The following is a 19,069-nucleotide window of genomic DNA, read 5'->3' as shown; positions in this document are numbered from 1 at the left end:
GGATTTCATGTGAGACTGTGTCAAATGCCGCGCTTAGATCCAGCAGCACCAAGGCAGATGTGATGCCAGCATCCAGCGCGGACTTGAGATGCTCTACCACCGTTAACAGAGCCGACTCGGTACTATACTGTGGTCGCAAACCGTTCTGTTAAATGTCAAGATTGTTATTGGTTTCTAAGAATTGTGTTAGGGTGGAATTCACATGTGCTTCCAAAATTTTAGGTGTGACCTTCCTGCCGAGGTCCTTTGTCTCCCAGCCTGTGGATGTGCTAGCATGACCATCATGAGATCATACTCTTGCCTTGGTAGCAAATGGCTTGGGGAGCCTGTCAAGGCACTGGAGCACTAAATCTCAGGTGGGCACCCACTCAGGGTAGCACCCACGTGCATGCCAGCTCACCGTAGACACAAGAATCGTGTTAGGGGGAAAACACACACCATTAATATAATTCACTCTGCCTCCTGGGCTTAGGAGGGCAACCTGAAGAGTGACTTACTTATATTAAGGCAGTGCTATGGCTCTGTAGCACATGGTGTGTACCAAGTTACTCTCGAGCAGACAGGCTGCTCGGGCAGGGCTGCAATGGTAGACCTACAGACACACTTTTACTTGGGTCACACAGGGAGGTACCATCAGTGCTGCAGCCCTGATGACCCTTTTACCATCTTTGTCCTGGATACCACTGGTGCCATATATGATGGACATGTAAGGGGGGAAAGTACCTTGCAAATTGGGTGTACCAATTTAACATCACTTTTAAGGGAAAGAGTTCAAACACTTTGGCCTAGTTTGCAGGACACAGTGCACTATCAGAGTCAAAAGCCAGCATCTAGCTGTCTAAAATGGGGTAAAAAGTGGGCGGGGCATCTACAATGAAGCCCTGCCCACTTTGTTGGGCAATTCCAATCACCTTGTTCAATGTATACATAAAGCATTCCTCCTTCCAATTGGCATGGGGCCACTGTGATGTCAGTTTCATGTGATGTACCCCCTTGCGACTTGAGGTAATCTGCCATCTCTTGGCTGTGATATTGGATACTGTTGTCTGTTTGCAGTTTGCAACTGATTCTGTTTGTGGCCATGATTTTCTCTATTTTAGGTAAGATCTTGTTGCTGTCAACGTGTTGATCATTTCTACCTTCGGGCATTTTGTAACGTTATTGATCATTGCTAACACGTGGCGATCGGAAGGCTTATGAAAGCCATGTTGGTGCTGACCCAGTGCTGCTGGGGCCCTTCTTCAGTTGTGACGGGAGCTGGTGGGTCCAATCGCCCAGAAACTTGACACAAGATGCACCCTTGAACTACCGCTTCAATTGCCTCATCCTGTCCGGGGAACCAGACTTTACTCCAGTACCTGCTCTTGTTTTGCTTATACCTTAGGTGTCCCACATGAGGGAGTTGCACCATATGGGGAATGAGGCTGTCTGGCACCACCAGTCGTACTCCTCTTAGGAGACACCCATCTGCTCCTTCTGGTAGCTCATTCCTTATGTTTTATAGAGCCCTCAGAACCTGTTGTGTCTGTAGCGTCCATCTTGCCAATTGCTCCTCGATGATTGCATCTCGCCCCATGAAAACCCCATAAAGTGCCAGTTGCACGCAGTCATTGTGGTTGGTCATTTCTCTGATGGCTTTCAGCGTGATTGGTAGCCGTCAGGACCTCTCCACCACATACCACACGTATTCCTCTGTGTGTTCTGCTTCTTGATCCTCGCACGGTGTGGCCGCCCTTGAATGTCGCATCAGGTGGTCCATCAAGATAGATGTGCCAGGCCTGTACACGAGGCGGAAGTTGTAAACTTAAAGCTGCAGCACCCAGTTTTTTATGTGTGCCAGTGGCTTGCAACAAAGAAACTAATGGCTTGTGGTCATATAGTCGGAGAAGAGGTGTCCGTAGACATAAATGTGGAAGTGCCAGCACCCTCAGTTGTTTTATGGCTTTTTAGATTCCGAATGAATTTTCCCGATCCATGCCATTATATAGGTACACTTTGCGTTGCCCTTATATAGGCATAGAAATCAAGCCATTATTTAGGTATAGCCCATGCTGCCCAAATACAGGCATGGCTACTTCCATCCGTTCATCAAACGTCACAACGATTTCTTGGAAAACCAGACTATTAAGCAGAAGGGACTTCCCCTAGCCTGGATATTTATGTCTTAAAGAAACTCATTATTATGCATGAACATCTATTCCTTAGGCGTTCATCCATGACATTCATATGCCTGACTTTACGTCAAAGCTGGCATTCCTAAACACCTTCAAGGTATAAATATACCTTCACTTGCTATAGCAAAGCCCGGTGTGGTTTGTGGCAGTTCGACTACCTACTTGCCCGACGCAGCTTGGTACAGCAAGTGTCGAAGGAAGCCGACTCTCCAGCTGAAGTTAATCACACACCCCAGCCCCAGCAGCACCTCCCTGATTGTGTTTTGTAATGGGCATGGAACGTGTCGAGGGATTCTACCAGCTTTTGTTGGGCCTTCCTGAATATGAACCTTTTGTAGTCAATGTTGGCCATGGGTTCGAAGAGGGTGTTTAACGCTGCCACCATGATGTCATGGGTATAGGGCAGCCCAGCCTCTGGAACAGTGTGAGGCATATTGTAGATAGAGCAGGAGGGCTATTTTGCATGTGTTGTGGATCCCATATCATTGAAGTATAAGTTTAGACACTCTACCCACAGTTTCCATTTGGGGGCCTGGGATGATGGTGAACCCTCCTCAGCAAAAGTTTCAATGGCCGTGATGTGCGCCATAGCCCATGGCTCAGCACTTACCCCATCTTGCTAAGGGGTCGATCTGTGTCCTCGGACTCCCTCTCTTGGTTTTTCAGTGATGCTGGAGCTCTAGTAAGCAGGCAGATGGAAGGGCGCACCACTTGTTGCATCGGGTACCAGCCTACCCAAACTTATTGTGGTGTAGCACCCTTGTGGCAGATGCGGCGATAGAATGGCCACTTCCTGGGCAGGTGCCCCTTGCTGTCATTTGGGCTTAAGAGGTCATCCTGGAGCATGTTCCTGAGACTGGCATACTGCAGTCACTGTGTTGGGCCACAGAAGGCTGCACTGGGGTGTCTGCAGGGCAGGTGAACTGCCACTGTTCAGCACGGTATTGGGAAGATGTCTTGTAACATGCCCTTGTGGATGGGAGGCTGCCACCCCTCCTCACATAGGCCCAACCCTGCTGGCCCTGGCACCTGCACTCCTGAAAGAGGAGCACACAAGCAGTAGCTTCCAGGGTGGCATGAGGTCCAGGGAACAGATCGGAGCAAGCAGTACCCGCAATCATAGGCCAGAGGCCAGGATGGTGGCAGGTGCACTACCACACCCGGCGTCTCCCCAGACACTGAGCGAGAGTGCACCGCAGAGAGTTGGTCAGCGTGGTGAGCATGACCACAGCCCCAAACAGTGACAGATGGGGCTTGCAGTGTCAGCAGCTGCACAAAATGGTTGCAAGTAGGCAGCTTACCCTGGGCCAGGCACTCAACCTCATAGGCACTTGTGAGGTCAGAAATCTCAGGCCTCATGAACTGCTAGGGGTCTATGGCAAATGATCACGCCAACACAAGGAGATCATTGAGTAACTGCCGCCGGAAGCCCAGTGTGACTTGTTTATTAACATGCCGATGTCATGTCACCTACAACCCTTATCCAGCTACTGGCAGGTCGAAACCACTTGTGCCATTCCCCAACTCCCCCTATCTAGTTGGTGCACTTCTTTCACTCTGGGCATGCCCCTACAATATTACAGTGCCCTCTTCGGATGCAACCCTTTACTTTGTTCCAGTGAACCTTTCAGAGCTCCAAAAAACATCCACATTTGGAAAGAGATGCGTCATTGTATTTAGCTGAATGTGTCTGGTGGCAGGATGCATACACTCTTTGTCCTGTGCTCAGATTTTTGTTCACTTCCCATTGACATTCTAAAGAAGGCCTTTTCCATTTATCTTCATTGGGACATGTTTCCTTTCTACATACCTTTCCTAAATATTTTATACTTTTTCCTTATGTTTGATTTATTTTTATTTTTTTCCATTTGTACTTAACATTGGTGTGTCCTATTAGATTCCTAATTTCTTTGTCTATGGTGCTGCTTAATTGATTTCTTTCACGCAAAATTTCCCTGTTAGACCCGGCATCATTGCTGTGGTTTCCCCTGTCTTTTTACGACACTGCAGTCCTGATCTCACCAACAATGTCACATCTCACTAAACTCAATGCCACTACTTGCACTAACGCCGTGGGCACTGCCCTTGTTGCACCGACGTCAACAGCACCACAATGTTGGCCTCACTGATGCCGACATCTAAGAGCCCTCACCGATGCCCCTTTCTGTACTGTGGCCATGGTCACCACCTCGCCACACCGCCCTCAATGACACTGCAGCCTCAGGCTGCCAACAACAGTGCCCTCGACTCTGACACCAGCGATCCACACCGGCTCCATGCCACTGCCTGCACCGAAGTCACGGACACCGCCTTGTGAAGTGCACAACGTACAGCCTGCGATGACACCGCAGCTCTAGCACTGCCAGTGTCAACACTCTTGACTTTGACCTCACAGAGTTCGATTTGTTACGTGTGTGACTCCGAGGACTCACCGACTTCTGCACTGGCCTGTGACACTGACGCCCAAGATGCCAGCGATGCCGCAATGCCTCACCTCCGCACTTCACCACAAGGTCCTCAAGGCTTCTTCAATTTCCAAAGTACTATTTGCGGGTCTTCCCTGATGCCGTAGCTGGCTCTTGACTCCATCGAGGTCGGACTGTAATGTTGGGGTTGTTGGTCATGATGCTGGGATAGCCCCGGTTGGAGCTATCGACTTCACAGAACTGTACTTTTGGGATATTCTTTGAAAATTCATATCTTTGCTTGTGTATGTTTGACTTTTGTCATTTTGGTCTTGTTTTGTTTAGATAAATATTGGCTATTTTTCTAAACAGGTGTGGTGTCCATTTTGTAGTGTTTTCACTGTGTTACTGTGTGTGTTTTCTACAAATACTTTACACATTGCCTCTGAGATAAGCCTGACTGCCTGTGCCAACCTACCAAGGGGGTGAGCAGGGATTATTGTAGGTGTGTAATCCCCTTATCTTAACTAGAAGGAAGGGTCTCTATTTGGACAGTGTGTATACCACTGCCAACTAGTGACCCCCCATTTCTAACAGACCCGGGTTTTTTTTACTGAAGATTATGCTGCTCAGGGTTAGCTACCACAGGCACTCCTAGCTTTTTAATAGTAAAACCAGCTACCTCTGATTGGAATCCACTCCAGGAAGCTTAGTTTCCAAGAGTGGCCTCTCGCCCTTAGATAGCCAGTGGATTTTCCTACACTGCGCATGCAAATTTTCCAAAATGCAGCATCTTAACAGTTGCAAAGATTGGTGAGACAGGCATGTGTCAAAAAAGTTAAGAAAATTGTAATCATCCTTCACATAGGGTGGTTTATTTCTAGAAAACGGGTAAAGTTTAACAATTCTATTATTTATACATTAAGCATATACTTGTGTGAATTGTGTGAATCTCGGCCATGATATCCTTACTAAATCTACTAATTTAACGTAACATAGGCATTTGTAGAGTGCATATTTATCCACAAGAAAGGTGTGTGGCGCTGTTGACACATAATGCATGTTTATTGTTACCCAAGGCAATGTTATTTCATTGTCTCAACCTCAGCGGATGGAAAACCGAGTGGACCTGCCGAGACTTGAATCTGTGTGTTTAACTGTTTGTGGAGCAGCACAGCTAAGAGTTTTTAAGATCATCAGTCACCTACAATGCATTATCACAGCAAAACGTTCAGACAAATCTACTTTACTAAGCGAACGTCAATTGAATAACAACACTGCATTCCCCTGCATTTTACTCTCTTATCTGTTTAATCGACACCCACTGGGTTCATGAGAGAGTGAGTTGTACAGGAGTGTAGGGTTGTGCAGGAATCTATCCAGTTCTCAAAAATCATGTAGAAAGTGGTGCCATGTTCCAGAAAATGTAACAACAGAGAGGCCAGAAAGTGATACACTAAGGGGCATATTATCAAGAACGGCGTTAAAATTATCGCCACTTTAGCGACAGAAAGCGGCGATTATGGGCTTGATAATATGCCCTTGTGAATTCCCATAGAAGCCCATGTTCACACCAGAACCTAGGCTGCTATGGGAATTCACAAGGGCATATTATCAAGCCCATTATCGCTGCTTTAGCTGCAGTTTCCTGCCGCTAAATCAGTGATAATGTTATCGCCGTTTTTGATAATATGGCCCTTGGCCTCTAAAAGTATTAACTATGTTGAACTTGCATATGCTACACGAATAATTTCTAACATATGTGACTTCGCCATAATTGTTCCTGCAAAACGTCTTTAATAAGGTATTTAGGGGCTTATTTACAAGCCAATTGCGCCACCCGATCTTCACTTTTCCCATGTTAAAAATGACGCAAAAGTGGCGCAAGAGGCTTCCTCTCAGATAAAATGCTCATTTACAATTGCAGCTTGCAGGTAACAGTAGGGGGCAGCAGTGCATTAGACTACTTCACTCTGGTGTTCATTCCATTAGATGCACTTGCTGCTAAGTATTGGAATCCGTACAATGAATTGTCTCCGAAATTTCCCCTTTTAAAATGATCAGGCGGCGCCCCGCCGAAGCTCTTGCTACTTGGCCCGGAAGATTTTAAACACCATCGGTATTTTAAGCTCTGACCTCTCCTGCAAAGGCAACCGGCCATGACCTCATTTGCTGCGCTCGTTCAAGACCCGAGAAGGAGCGTCAGAAGTCAAAGTTTCATCCAGGGGTTAAAGGAGACGTCCAAACTAATAAACGTATGCAAAGAATCCAGGATCTGACACAACCTTAGCAAAGTCATTTGAAATCATTTGACAGTAAATTTCCCTGTGAGTTCCTAGCCTTGAGCAGGGACAACCCTTTGCTTTCTAACAGCCCCTCTCCCAGACGATCTCGACTTTAAAATGCTAAGTGCGAGCAGGGTCTTGACGCAGCCTTGATGGGTTCCTAGGGGGGATTTCGGAGCCCGGCCAGGCCCCTGCAGCCGAGCAGGCAGGCATCAAGGCCTTGACATTGAATGCGTCGTGTCATGCAGATGGCAACACCGGGGAGTGAGAGCTGCCATTTGCAGCACCGGTGACAACAACTGCGCAGATCAGTGGGATTCGAAGATTGCTTTAATATGACTGGCACCCGGCAGTTTAGCTCACATTCTTTGTGACAGGGTGTCACTCTGAGACTCTTCTGAGATGAATGATTGAATGTTCGAAGCTTGTAGCTTGTTTCTTCATGAAAAAAACAGACCATCTCTTCGGAGATTAAAAAAAAAAAAAGACTTCCTTGAGACAGTGTTTTTGTCATTTACTACAGTTTTTTAAGTTATCGCCCAGAATATCAACTTACTTAAAAACAATAATTAGCTTTGTATACGGCGCTACACTTCTTTCGGATCGAAGCGCTGTAAATGAAGTTTAGTACTACCCAATATTAAAAGTGCTTAATTTACCGACTTATGAAGGAAGTGGACTGTGTATGCCCTGTGGAGATTCGAACTCGTGACCTGTGGAACACTAAATATGCCAAGGACCAGGGCATTACTGGTCAAGGTGTATTCTGTTATGATGTACGCATTAACGATAAAGGAAAGCAAACGAGTGTCCTTGCATTTGCATGTGAGCCTTTGGTAACCGGAGTTTTTTTGTGATGTTCGCAGGTCAGCCAATATACCTTTGCTATGTGTAGTTACCGGGAAAAGAAAGCAGAGCCTCAGGAATTGCTGCAGCTGGATGGCTACACAGTAGACTACACTGATCCGCAACCAGGTAAGTGCTCGCTAGGCCAGGGTTTGCACATGTGATTGTTTCATTAATGACTTCAAGACAGCACTTGTTATCTTCGAGACATAACCCAGCATGCCTCTTGTGGTGCGTGCATGTTATTTTACAGGTAGACAGACTCCCGTGTCAGTTCTCCTTAATGTCCCATTTTATTCTCGCAAGTCGCAATCTAAGATTGCTGTCGCCCTGGGCGAATTTGTGTAATTTCCAGAATCTCTCTTATGCTTGTTGCGCGAAATGCCCGAAATTACTCAGTTGCACCAGGTCAGGTAATAAGGCCACAGCTTGGGGCAAAATAGTAATGCGGGAGCAAAGCAAACAAATAGAACTTGAGTGGTTGTTCTTCGTGTTATGTGCAATTTAGCAATATTTTTAGTGCTAAATGCATTCTCGCGGCCAAAATGGACGCAAGAATGCATTTTATGTTAAAATATAGTGCAAAATGCTGGATCTCGACTCCTATACAATTTTGTATAATTTTCCTGACACTTTATGTAATTACGTAAGAGAAAATTATACAAACTTCTCACAACCCTAGTTTTCTCACTGTCTCGATATGCACGCTCCATCTGCGTCCTGTAAATAAGTAACATTATTGACAATTATACACGTTTTCATTTGTATTTAACTGTACTACGTATTGACACTTGTAAAGTGTTTTGACAACCCCTGGCGCCTGGTTGGCGTTGAAGAACATTGTAAATAAATAATGCATTTAAAATATACATTTCTTGTTTCTGTTCTGTACCTGCGGGCACCGCTGGGGATATCCCAAATTGAAATAAAATAGCCCATGTGAATTCATTCATTTACATTTTAGTTACGAGTTTGTGTATTATATCCAATGTATCTGTAAATGTCTCCAGGAGATAATCAGAGCATTTAGCCAGAAAGTATTTTTCAATAATTGAATAATGGCAAAGTATTATAAAATTATTGATATTATTGTACGAATGAATTGATTGCTAATACACTGTTTTCATCCTTACCAACATTGTCAAATCACAGTTGGCATCAGTGTTATTGGTAAACTATGTTCAATGCACATCAATATATTTGACATGGATTCACATAAATTGTTTTTGGTACAGTGCAAACTCCACTCCACAGGCAGCAGGATTATTTATTCATGTAGGGATTCATTCAAAATGTTTTTCAGAGGCTACAAGTTTGGTACCTTTACATTTGAACTAAACTCATTTTTTTAATTAAAAAAAGATTGGAGAGAATGATACATTTTTCAAGAATTGGAAATACATTTTCTTTCGTTTTAAATAATATTACAACATGCAACTCATGGTGGAATTTATTAAAGGTTTTACATGCCAAACTACAAGATCAGGGCGTAGATAATGTACAGATGGTTAAACTCTTTTAAAATAGAATATGGTGTTGGATGCTTGAAGGCATGGGAAGGCAGGTGCTGGAAAGTGAAAGGATTAAGGACAAGGAATACTTCATGGTATTGATATAGAAATCATACATAGGGGTATGGGTGTAAAAAGAGACATGAAAGAGTATGTTAAGCACTGCAACGCATGGGAAGAATAGTGAAGAATAGATTAAAAGTGGAGAATAAATTAGGTGGTCCATCCAACATTGTGTAAAGTGGCCTGGTTTAGAATTAAGTGAAGGGGAGGGCTTTGGAAAAAAAATCTAAGAAGAGATAGGCTTGTACGATCAGAAAAGATGTTTGTTTTTCAAAGGTTAGGGGGTTAGGAAAATGGCAACCTAGATAATCAGTATTATGCACGAGTAAATAATTAGGAGTGAGCAGGTAGAGAAACAGAGTCTAGGAAGTATCAATCATAGTTTTGGGTGCATTAAAGAACACATACACTTACTATCCTTACCATGGAGCATACTCCTGCGGTTACCACTACACAGCAACATATCATTTGCAGATGGAAAAGGGACATACAGGCTGATTAGAGACAGTGCACAATGGTCAGTCCCATCAAGTCTACTCTACTGCTCGCCAGTTGGCCGCCATTTTAGCATGTTACACACCTGATCCCAGGGTGGTCATCTTTGAACCACAACCACGTCAGCTGCTGACACATATTAATCAAGGGCAGACATTTTGTGAGGTAAGTGAGGATATCACCTCTTCTTTGTTCACAGTGGCAGCAGTAGTGGAGTGATACTGAGCACTCAAGATATTTTCTTGTCCTACATAATATGCCGCATTATTGCATTCACACTATTAAGACACCCACAGATGAGTGCCACAGAAGTGTTTTGCTCATGAGATTCCTTCATCCTCTAACTGTCTGGCAAAACATGATCTGCCTCACTGATTCCACTCTAATGCCTATTCTATTGTCCTGATCAAGTCTTAGATTATTGGGAGCGATGTTCAAATTCTCATTACTACTATTTTAGCTATCTTACATGCTCACTCGTCTGATAGTGTACATTTTTCTGTTGAGACTCACCACATAACATAAGGTCATTTTTGCACCCTTCATAAAGCCTCCTCAAAGCTGCATTGAAATATGATGCCTCCACTCTGGAAATCCTTCATCTTAGACTGAAAAGACACTGTTCTGGTTCTTAATTAAATAATACTGCATCAAAAAAACTCCTCCATGTTCATTTCCGTAGAACATCAGCAGTCTGGCCCAAGGGCACCCTTCCACAGACAATTCAGCCCTTCCTCCTGCCTTGTATGCCTCTTTCTTTTGCTTCTCACTAGTCAGCATTAGATCACAGCCAAAAGGCCTGTGATCACATCTGAATGAATTCTTTTCCTTCAGTAACAAATTCTGACAGAAGGCTTCAAGGAATTCCTGACATGGAAAGACAAGAAGGTGGTCAACGTTGTCCATAAATGTTGTGACTAAGCTCTAACAAACTCTTTTCAATGAATGCTTCTTGGGCGCATATCTATTTAATGTTTGCTGTATCACACACTAGTGGTAAGGGATCAGCTTCAGATTTTTTTAGAAAAAGAAATACAATTGAAACAAAAGGAAGGTAAGCTCTAAAGGTAGCTAATAATTAGCTAATAATTGAAAACTACTAGCCAACTATCCCGATTTAGGAAAACTAGCTTTAACCATTTTGATTACAATTCAGAGGTGCCTACTCTTACCTTCGAAGTCTATAGAAATCAGTTTCATTCTGTAGTTTATAGTGGAAAAGTAAAAAAAACGTCCAAGTGTTATTATATGTGTTTTAGTAAGGCCCAGTAAAACATTATGCTTGCTGGTGTGCAAAGTCGTTAAATTGGGCTTGAGAAATTGCCTTATGATACTCAAACCACTCCAGAAAGTGTAATCACAAGGACGTATCTTATGACGGCTTTTGAATATCTAATAGACTAGTGAGATGAAGAATATATATGGAAGAGAGGAAATTGGAGGCTTTTTGTCTCCTTCACACTCTAAGCGAAAACTGCGAAAAAATACGTTCTTTCATCTTTGCCTGCCACAAAGTGCCTCCCTTGAAAATAAAGTTCCACTATGATAGATTTAGTTCTTGTGAGCCTTATGTTGCTAATGGCATGTGCTGCCAACTATGCAGAGCTTCAAAATGAGACATTTCTGAACCTCTAGAGGGTCCCAAATAGATTTTCCCAGGGCCGGTTTTACGGCAGTGCGACCGGTGCGGCCGCACTGGGCCCTGACCTCTGGAGGGGGCGCTGACTTGAGGAGGGGCGCTATGTTTAGCAATAACTTATGATTGGAGAGATAAGGGGCACTTTTGCCCGGTGGTAGAAAAGAATCTGAGGAGGCGGACATGGGGTGGGGGCCAAAAATTATTGTGGCACTGGGCTCCACCAGCGCAAAAGCCAGCCCTGGTGTTGCCTGACTTATATACCAGCCACAAAGCTATGACTTAACTTTGTGAAAGCCCTTCCACTGGCAGTTCATTAAAGGGAGATCCCAATTAAACTGTCTCTTTGTCTCACCCATAGGAAGTAATACTACAATAGCACATTGATAAAGGTTGTTTGGTCTGTTTGTTTATTTCACCATGCTGAACTTTCATTCACGATATAAATCACTACTTCATCTTGTACCTAAGAAGTAGAACTCAGTACATAACGCATATGTTTTTTTTCTAGGATTGACTTTTCACAAGTTTCACACAACAGAAAGGGAATCTCTAACGGAATAGCAAAAGAAAACTTAAAAAGGAAAGAAACTCCCTTCTCTGGCCCCTTTTTTGGGATAATAAAACCGCAAGGTGTAAGGATATCCCACCCCTTTCCGGACTCTTCCAGGACAGCAATTATGCCTAGACGGGGTCTGTTTTAAGTTTCAAAAGGCACATTGGTTTTAGTGTGAAAAACTGTCGAGAACATAAACCTCCCTACTCCTTTCTCCTGGATTAAGACATCTATGGAGTTATGTCTTCCACTAATGGTGCTTCTTATAATCTCAAGGTTTAAACAATGTGGACGGACCCACTATGTGTATGTAATTAGATCTCTGTGAGTAGTAAGAACATGGACCCACTAGGTGTTCATAAAAGACCCCTCACACCCCAACCTGGTTGGTGTCATGTTTCATCATTGGGGTCCCAACCGTGCGGCCGAATGCCTCCCGGTGGTGCTACGACGCCTGATTACAGCTGAGCTGGTGTTGTGCATAAATGTGATGTGAGGTGAAGTATTTACAGTTAAAATTATCTCTGAGGATCCTTGCCTAAAACGTTAATAGTGGCGGATAAGGTTGAAAGGAAAATACAAGTTGTGCAACTAATCTAGAATTATCTACCCTAAGTTGCTTTATGTGTGGCGGTCCACATGTTTCAGCCCGTACAAAATGACGCAAGGGCTTTCTTCAGGATCAAAAAAGTGGATGAAAAGTGAGTGGCAAAGGTGAATTGTGCCATGTGAAACCTTTAGTAATACCTACACACTCGCTAAGGTGTGTGGTTTAAAAGTGTCTGCGTACTCACTGACACTTGAAAATACCTGTAAGGAAAAAAAGAGACACAACAAAACATATAATTTCACAACAATAAAATGCAATGTTAATGGCAAAGTAGTGTGTTCGTAGTCCAGTGTCTCTATGACTGCCACAGTGATTGTAGCCCATGCAGGTGGCTGCATGCAGGTGGGACTATGCTTGCCGCATTGAAGATTATGGTGGACAGCAAGGGCAAGAACATGGTGTGCGCACATAGAGTGCTGATCTTAAACTAACATGCTGGTGCTATGTGGCTCCTATTGTTAAAAAGGAGGCCATGTATAATAGTGAAGAGCACCTTGTGTAGTCAACGGGATAAGTAAATTCCAACCCGGTGATTGAAGGACCGAGTCACTAGTACTGAGGTCCTAGGCGCGGTGTGCACTTGTGGCAGGAATACATACAGTGAAAAAATACTCCTAGACAATAAGTGGTTAAAAGGCTGTCAAGACAGTGATAAAAGCTTTACACAAAAGCATGCACAGTAATACGTTTTAGTAGTTACAATGTATTGGGCAGAATGTGGGAAAATCGGGGCTCGGGGGGAGGGTTGCTCATCTAAGTAACCGATCTGAAAATACAACGATATAACTATAAATACCGAGTCTGGTTGCGGACTCTATGTGGAGAGAAACCTTTTGGAGCACGCATTATCTTACTTGGTTATGATGGTTCCTCTGCTGCAAACCTGACTCGGTTCCTCACAGTCCCAGCTGGTGTTGGGAATGCTGAGGGGACGCAGCTTATATCGCTAGTGTGTGGATCCCGGTGCATGAGAGAATGCACGTCCGGGTTTCGCAATGACAAGGCATAGGGTGGTGGGCGCATGCGCACGCATGCGCAGTGCGCATATCTTGTGGGGATGCTAGCTCTGGAATACAAATGTGTGTTAACGGCGGCTATCTTAGGGAGGTGTTATTAGTTGAATGCGCCTCCTGTGGGGATATAATTTAGAGGGTGCTGGACCTAAAGAAAACGATTTACGGCACAAAAGTTCTGTTGCGGGGATAATAGATAATAGATACTGGCCCCACTACGTCCAAATGAGGCTTGGGGGCTCATTGGTACTATGACTACCGGTGCTGGAGTAGTTTGCTGGGAAAAGGAAATGTGTTGCTGTCTGTATGTGGTCTGACAGCGGCTGTCACAAGTACGCCAGAAGGTGCCTGACTCCGGATAGAGGGGCACCCTCGGGTACAACAAGGAAGGATGGAAACAGGTATAGTGTCTGCACGGGGCTGTCATGGTACAGCAGAGGACGTGATAAAACAGGTGAAGTCAAAGTTATTTCATGCAGTCAAGGGGTAAGCTGGTACATTATGGATCAAGAGAGAGACACAATGTGAACTGGATCAGGTAGCTCTGCATTAGGCTCTGTTAAGGCTGTTCCAAGGTATATTGTCATTCAATCCCGTTTTATGACTAGATAAGCAATATATCCATCTCTGTTCCTTTTGGAATAGCTGCTGTTTGATGTTGGGCATGTTGGGGTCAAGGGTTTCTATGATGACCCAATGCATATCATTGGTGGTATGCCCTGCCTCTAAAAAATGGTTGGTCATTTTAGTCACATTCTTTTTGCATGTTATTGTGCTCCGATGCTCACAGATTCTGGTCCTGACTTTTTGGTTGGTTATCCCAATATAGGTGAGAATACATTGGCATACAATACGGTATATGGCATGCACAGTGTTGCGGTTGGTGTGTTGTCATAGTTCCCACAATTTACCAGGTTCCAGATGGAGTTCTTTGGTTGTTTCAGTCAGGTGACAACCACTGCAGTTGCCACATGGAAAGTGGCTGGTTACTCTTGGGAGCCCCCAAGCGTTAAGGATAGTGTTGTCAGGTCTTTGTTGTGGTACCGGCCTTCTTATAATCTCATCTTCTGCATGACTAGTAAATGTATCCATCATCACCCACCAGTCACAAGAAATGATTTTAGGGTCCATGATTCCAAAAGTATCTATCCATTCACTTTCAGAAGAGGTAGGGGCAGTGAAATCTGAATCTATAAGACAAACTATCTACAGCATAATCCACTTGAATGAATACACTGATGCTTGCCTTACACACGATCTTCAACAAATCTGTGTACGCAGTAGATAACCCTCAATTGAAAAATACGTTTCTTGACAAAAAATCTTAAGTCAACTACTGCGTCATCTCAGAAATCACCTTTTTGATTGAGGTCTGGAATAGGTGAGTTAAAATGAACCTAAAATCTGAAAAAAAAATTAAAACATTATTATTTCCATCTACATTATTTCTACACTGTGCACACCACATATTCCACTCAATGGACCGTTCAGAGGAGCACCACGGAAGAGTTTCATGTGAGCTGATAATGGACAGAACACAGCAGCTACAAACCATACTTCAATAAAAGACCATGGCTATTGTAGAAGCTGGCACTTCACTAGGCACCCTTAAGAATATTGTACTCACCTGTTAAAAAAATCAACGGGCAGAGATACAGCGGAAAAGATCTGGGTTTTAAGGACCATGGAGTGTGGCATAGTCATCTTGTGCCCTGGGCACCCCCCAACATTTTGCTGACTGGTACTGGGGGTAACTGACTCTGACTGACCCTGGGCTCTACCTAACCAGGGCCAGTGCTATGCTGAAAGAGACACTTAGAATACAGTGAAAACACCTATATACACTGGGGTACCCCTGTGATTGGCATGACCTACTCTATAAAGCCCTAGTACATATTAGGGCAGGGGGATTGAAAATACCCCTTAGTCCCTAGTTTATAATAGAGCATGGCAGTTTAGAGGCCAACAGCCCTTTCTGCATTTGCATGTGTGCACTGCTGAAGCCTGAGGTCAGTTTAAAAGTAACTCTGTGTTGCAGGATTCCTTTTAAAAAGTAAATTGTGCCAGAACTCGGCTTTGGTGTTTGGAACACTTAACAATGGATGTCCTACAATGTTTGGGCATATTAGGTACCCCCAGGTTCTCCCCTAGGTGTCCAAGGGGGGTGGGGGTCAGGCATGTATAAGGAAGACTGAGTTTTATATGCCCTAGGTTAAGTGAAATCGCACATTTTACTCCCCACATTGTGATAAAGTGCTGCACAAACTCGAATTTGGTGCTAGGAGCACTGTGAAGGGAGGATATGAAATATTTCTACATGTTCAGAACTCCCAAAGTCTCGCCTAGGTGTTCCTGGGGCAGGAGTTGTGTAGATATAGGCAGAGTACTCATAAAATATGTTTTTATAAGCCCTGGTTCTGGAAAAATGGCCCGTCATTTTTCCAATTGCAAATCCCCTGACACATAGGTTAACATGGCAAGAAGTTATTAACTAATAAATCCTGATAGGAGAATGATAAAAATAGCATTCAAATACTTTCCAGAATGGTATTAATAAATCCAGCAACATGATATAGTTGAATTTCTCCTAAAAAATGTACAAACAGGAAAACATAAGACTTTCTTGTCTGTAAGCCCATATTCAGCCTTCACGTGATCTGTCCTGATAGGGCAGAGTTAAGTGGATTAGCCAGATTCCTTTGAAGAGGCGATAAAGAGCTCCTGCAGTTATCCAGCTCTGCTGGTAGGGCAGTGTTCTGTTACACAGGAATGGCAGAGCAGGGGGAGGAATTGTAAAAAATGGACTTCAAGGGAAGGGGAAGACACCAGTGTCATTTGCAACTTTACCCTTTTGCACCCAGCCAGATGATAGGCTTAAGGAAGGAATGAGCAGATGCAAAGGGGCAAGACTATGGAGATTAGCCATGCTCGGGGTGTTTAGCCAGCTCTTCTCTCCATGCTGGAAAATCAGCCCTGATGAATTTGTGCTCTCTGGGACAAACTAGTGTCACACTTTGCAGGACCTCTCAGATCTGCTGCTTGAAGCCTAATAAAGCAAGAAGGGCCATGCTGAGAAGTTTGATGTACAATCACTAGCCTGCACTCTGAAGATTGCACCTTCTGCACAATTTGGAACTACATGCATGTGGACTACCTTGCTGTAAAAGGACTACACCGTGAACTCCCTGCAAGCTACAGGTTAACAGAGCTAACCTGGATCATCACAACCAAGAATACTCAACCTGGATCACTACCATTGGATTTGTAAGTGGTTTGTCTAAATGGATTGTGGGAACTGAAGTCCTTAAGTTTAAAGGACCATCTCTGAGCTTCCAGACTCTTGGAGTACATTTGAGAAACTTTGGGACATTTTGCAGTACTTCAAGAAGAAGTTCCAGAAGTTTGGAAACCTTTGGAGCAACTTTGGAAAAAAGCTCTATAAGGGGACTGACTCAACCTGGCCAGCCAAGCCACCTGCCTTCAACCGCAAGCCGGCTTACCATCCAGGTTCCTACCGCTGAAAAGCTCCAGAGGTCCGACTTCCAGAGTTTGTCCAGGAGTAGGCGAAATCCCAGGCCAGCGAACCCTCACTGAATCCGGCCTGGTGAAGAGCATGGAGGGACACTATGAGATAAAAGCTCCTTAAAAGTTTCTAAGTCTGAACGAAGAAAAGGTGAGTGGGAGCAACCATGAGGGCCAAGTCACCCGCCTTCAACCGCGAGCCCGCCAGGATGCTTGGTTTGTCCCACTGGAATGCTCCGGCCCCCATAAGTTTGACCGGAAGCTCATTGCAAGGCAATCCAGCGAACCCTCACCGAATCCGGACTGGATGAGAGCTTCGAGAGACGCCGGAAAGAAAAGCTCCAGAAAAGTTTCTAAGTCAGAAGGTAAAAACTTTGAGCGAGACCTACTATGAGGGATAGCCAAGCAAGGCTCCATCGAGGTCTGCCTGAAACGTTGACTTTGACCCGGTCTATCACGACCAAATGTCCCCATAAGACGCTATAGGTTTCTATGTGCTAAATAATGCTAAATCTTTAGAAATTCACACTTCCCGTTCCCTACATTGGCTTTTTGTCGTTTTGGTGTCATTTTCAAGATATAAATATTTCCTATTTTCAGAAATTGGTGTTGAATTTTTATTGTGCATTGTGTCTAAGTTATTTACTGCATTGTTGTTTTTAAATGCTTTACATACTTGTCCTTGAAGAGCAGCCAAGCTACCAAGGTTTGAGCATGTTAATCATTTTCTAAGACCTATTCTTAGCACTATACTGTGTTAGTGGCCTTATTGCCAGCAGCAGATATACATTTGCCCCTACTAATAATCCACTTTCCAACATGGAGTATAAGACCTAAGGCTCTGAAACACATGGAACTCATCCTGGGCGATCTCCTATGCCATCACAACTTAGCATTTCTTTTCTTACGGGATTCAGTCCGAAAATACACAACTCACCATGGACTCCATTTAAAAATGTAATTGACATTTTATTTGCTCAATTATGGAGTTGCATTCTAATGAATGCAGAGGTAGTCAAGCTGGTGTCTAGAAACTAGCTAAATAAATCCCTAAGTGCAAGCAAACTATTATGATTCCCACGTGTTTGTCCTAACATTTGAGCCACATTTGTGTTTATGTGAAGACATAGGCCCTGATTCTGAAACTGCACTTTGCAGTACATTTTGTAGTACTACAAAATGTACTGAAAAATGCAGTTCAACTCCACACACCTTGGGCCTGATTCACAATAGTAAACTTATACCAAAAGTCTAAGTTTAGACCTGAAGTCTAAATTTAGACATAAAGTCTAACTCACTACTAGTACTAAAGTTAGACTTTTGGTTTAAGTTTAGACCACAAGTCTAACTTAGACCAAAAGTTTAACTTTACTACTACTAAAGTTAGACTTTTGGTCTACGTTAGACTTTTGGTCTAAACTTTAACCAAAAGTCTAACTTTAGTAGTAGTAAAGTTGGACTTTAGGTCTAAACTCAGACTTTTTGTCTAACTTTACCTTTGTGAATCAGGCCCCTTATACTTATGTGCACCTAGCTCTCCACACAGACTGTGGAGTCTCCAAGTGCGAAGTATTCCGCAGACGTAAGTATGGGGAGTGCAGAGTCTTAAAACTCCACACGTAGTTTGTGAATTCAGAGAAAGTAGTAAATCATGCTGCCAAGTTTTAAGTCTAGCTTTGTGAATCAGGCTTAATTTGAAGTTAGTTTGCTACTTTCAGTATTCACAAAGTCTGAGTGAAAACTTACTACAAAAGTTTAAGTTACATGTCTCAGTGCCCAGAGTAAGGCAAGTGGCTTACTCCTGTATTCGTGGGTGACGTTTCACACTAAATCCCTCCCTGATCCCCATAAACCCTTCTTACTTCTTCCTAATTCCATCCCCTTTTGTCGTAACTCTGCTATGCACCTCTTCCCACTCACTCCCTCCCATCTCAACCACATGTTGTACTAAAA

General features: G+C 43.8%; 1 protein-coding gene across 14 annotated transcripts in view; it reads left to right on the top strand.

Annotated features, from left to right (window-relative positions):
* Positions 1-19,069, top strand: part of CADPS (calcium dependent secretion activator) — a 1,592,252-nt gene that overhangs the window by 889,197 nt on the left and 683,986 nt on the right. For all 14 annotated transcript variants that reach the window (XM_078661538.1, XM_078661533.1, XM_078661537.1 and 11 more), the window contains exon 10: positions 7,731-7,839. In XM_078661538.1, the coding sequence (XP_078517664.1) occupies positions 7,731-7,839 (109 nt within the window). The remainder of the gene's footprint in view (positions 1-7,730; positions 7,840-19,069) is intronic.

The sequence above is a fragment of the Lissotriton helveticus genome, chromosome 9 (assembly GCF_964261635.1).
Source record: "Lissotriton helveticus chromosome 9, aLisHel1.1, whole genome shotgun sequence".
Classification (NCBI taxonomy): Eukaryota; Metazoa; Chordata; class Amphibia; order Caudata; family Salamandridae; genus Lissotriton; species Lissotriton helveticus.
The sequence above is the reverse complement of the archived record's forward strand: the minus strand, read 5'-3'. Positions and strand labels throughout refer to the sequence as shown.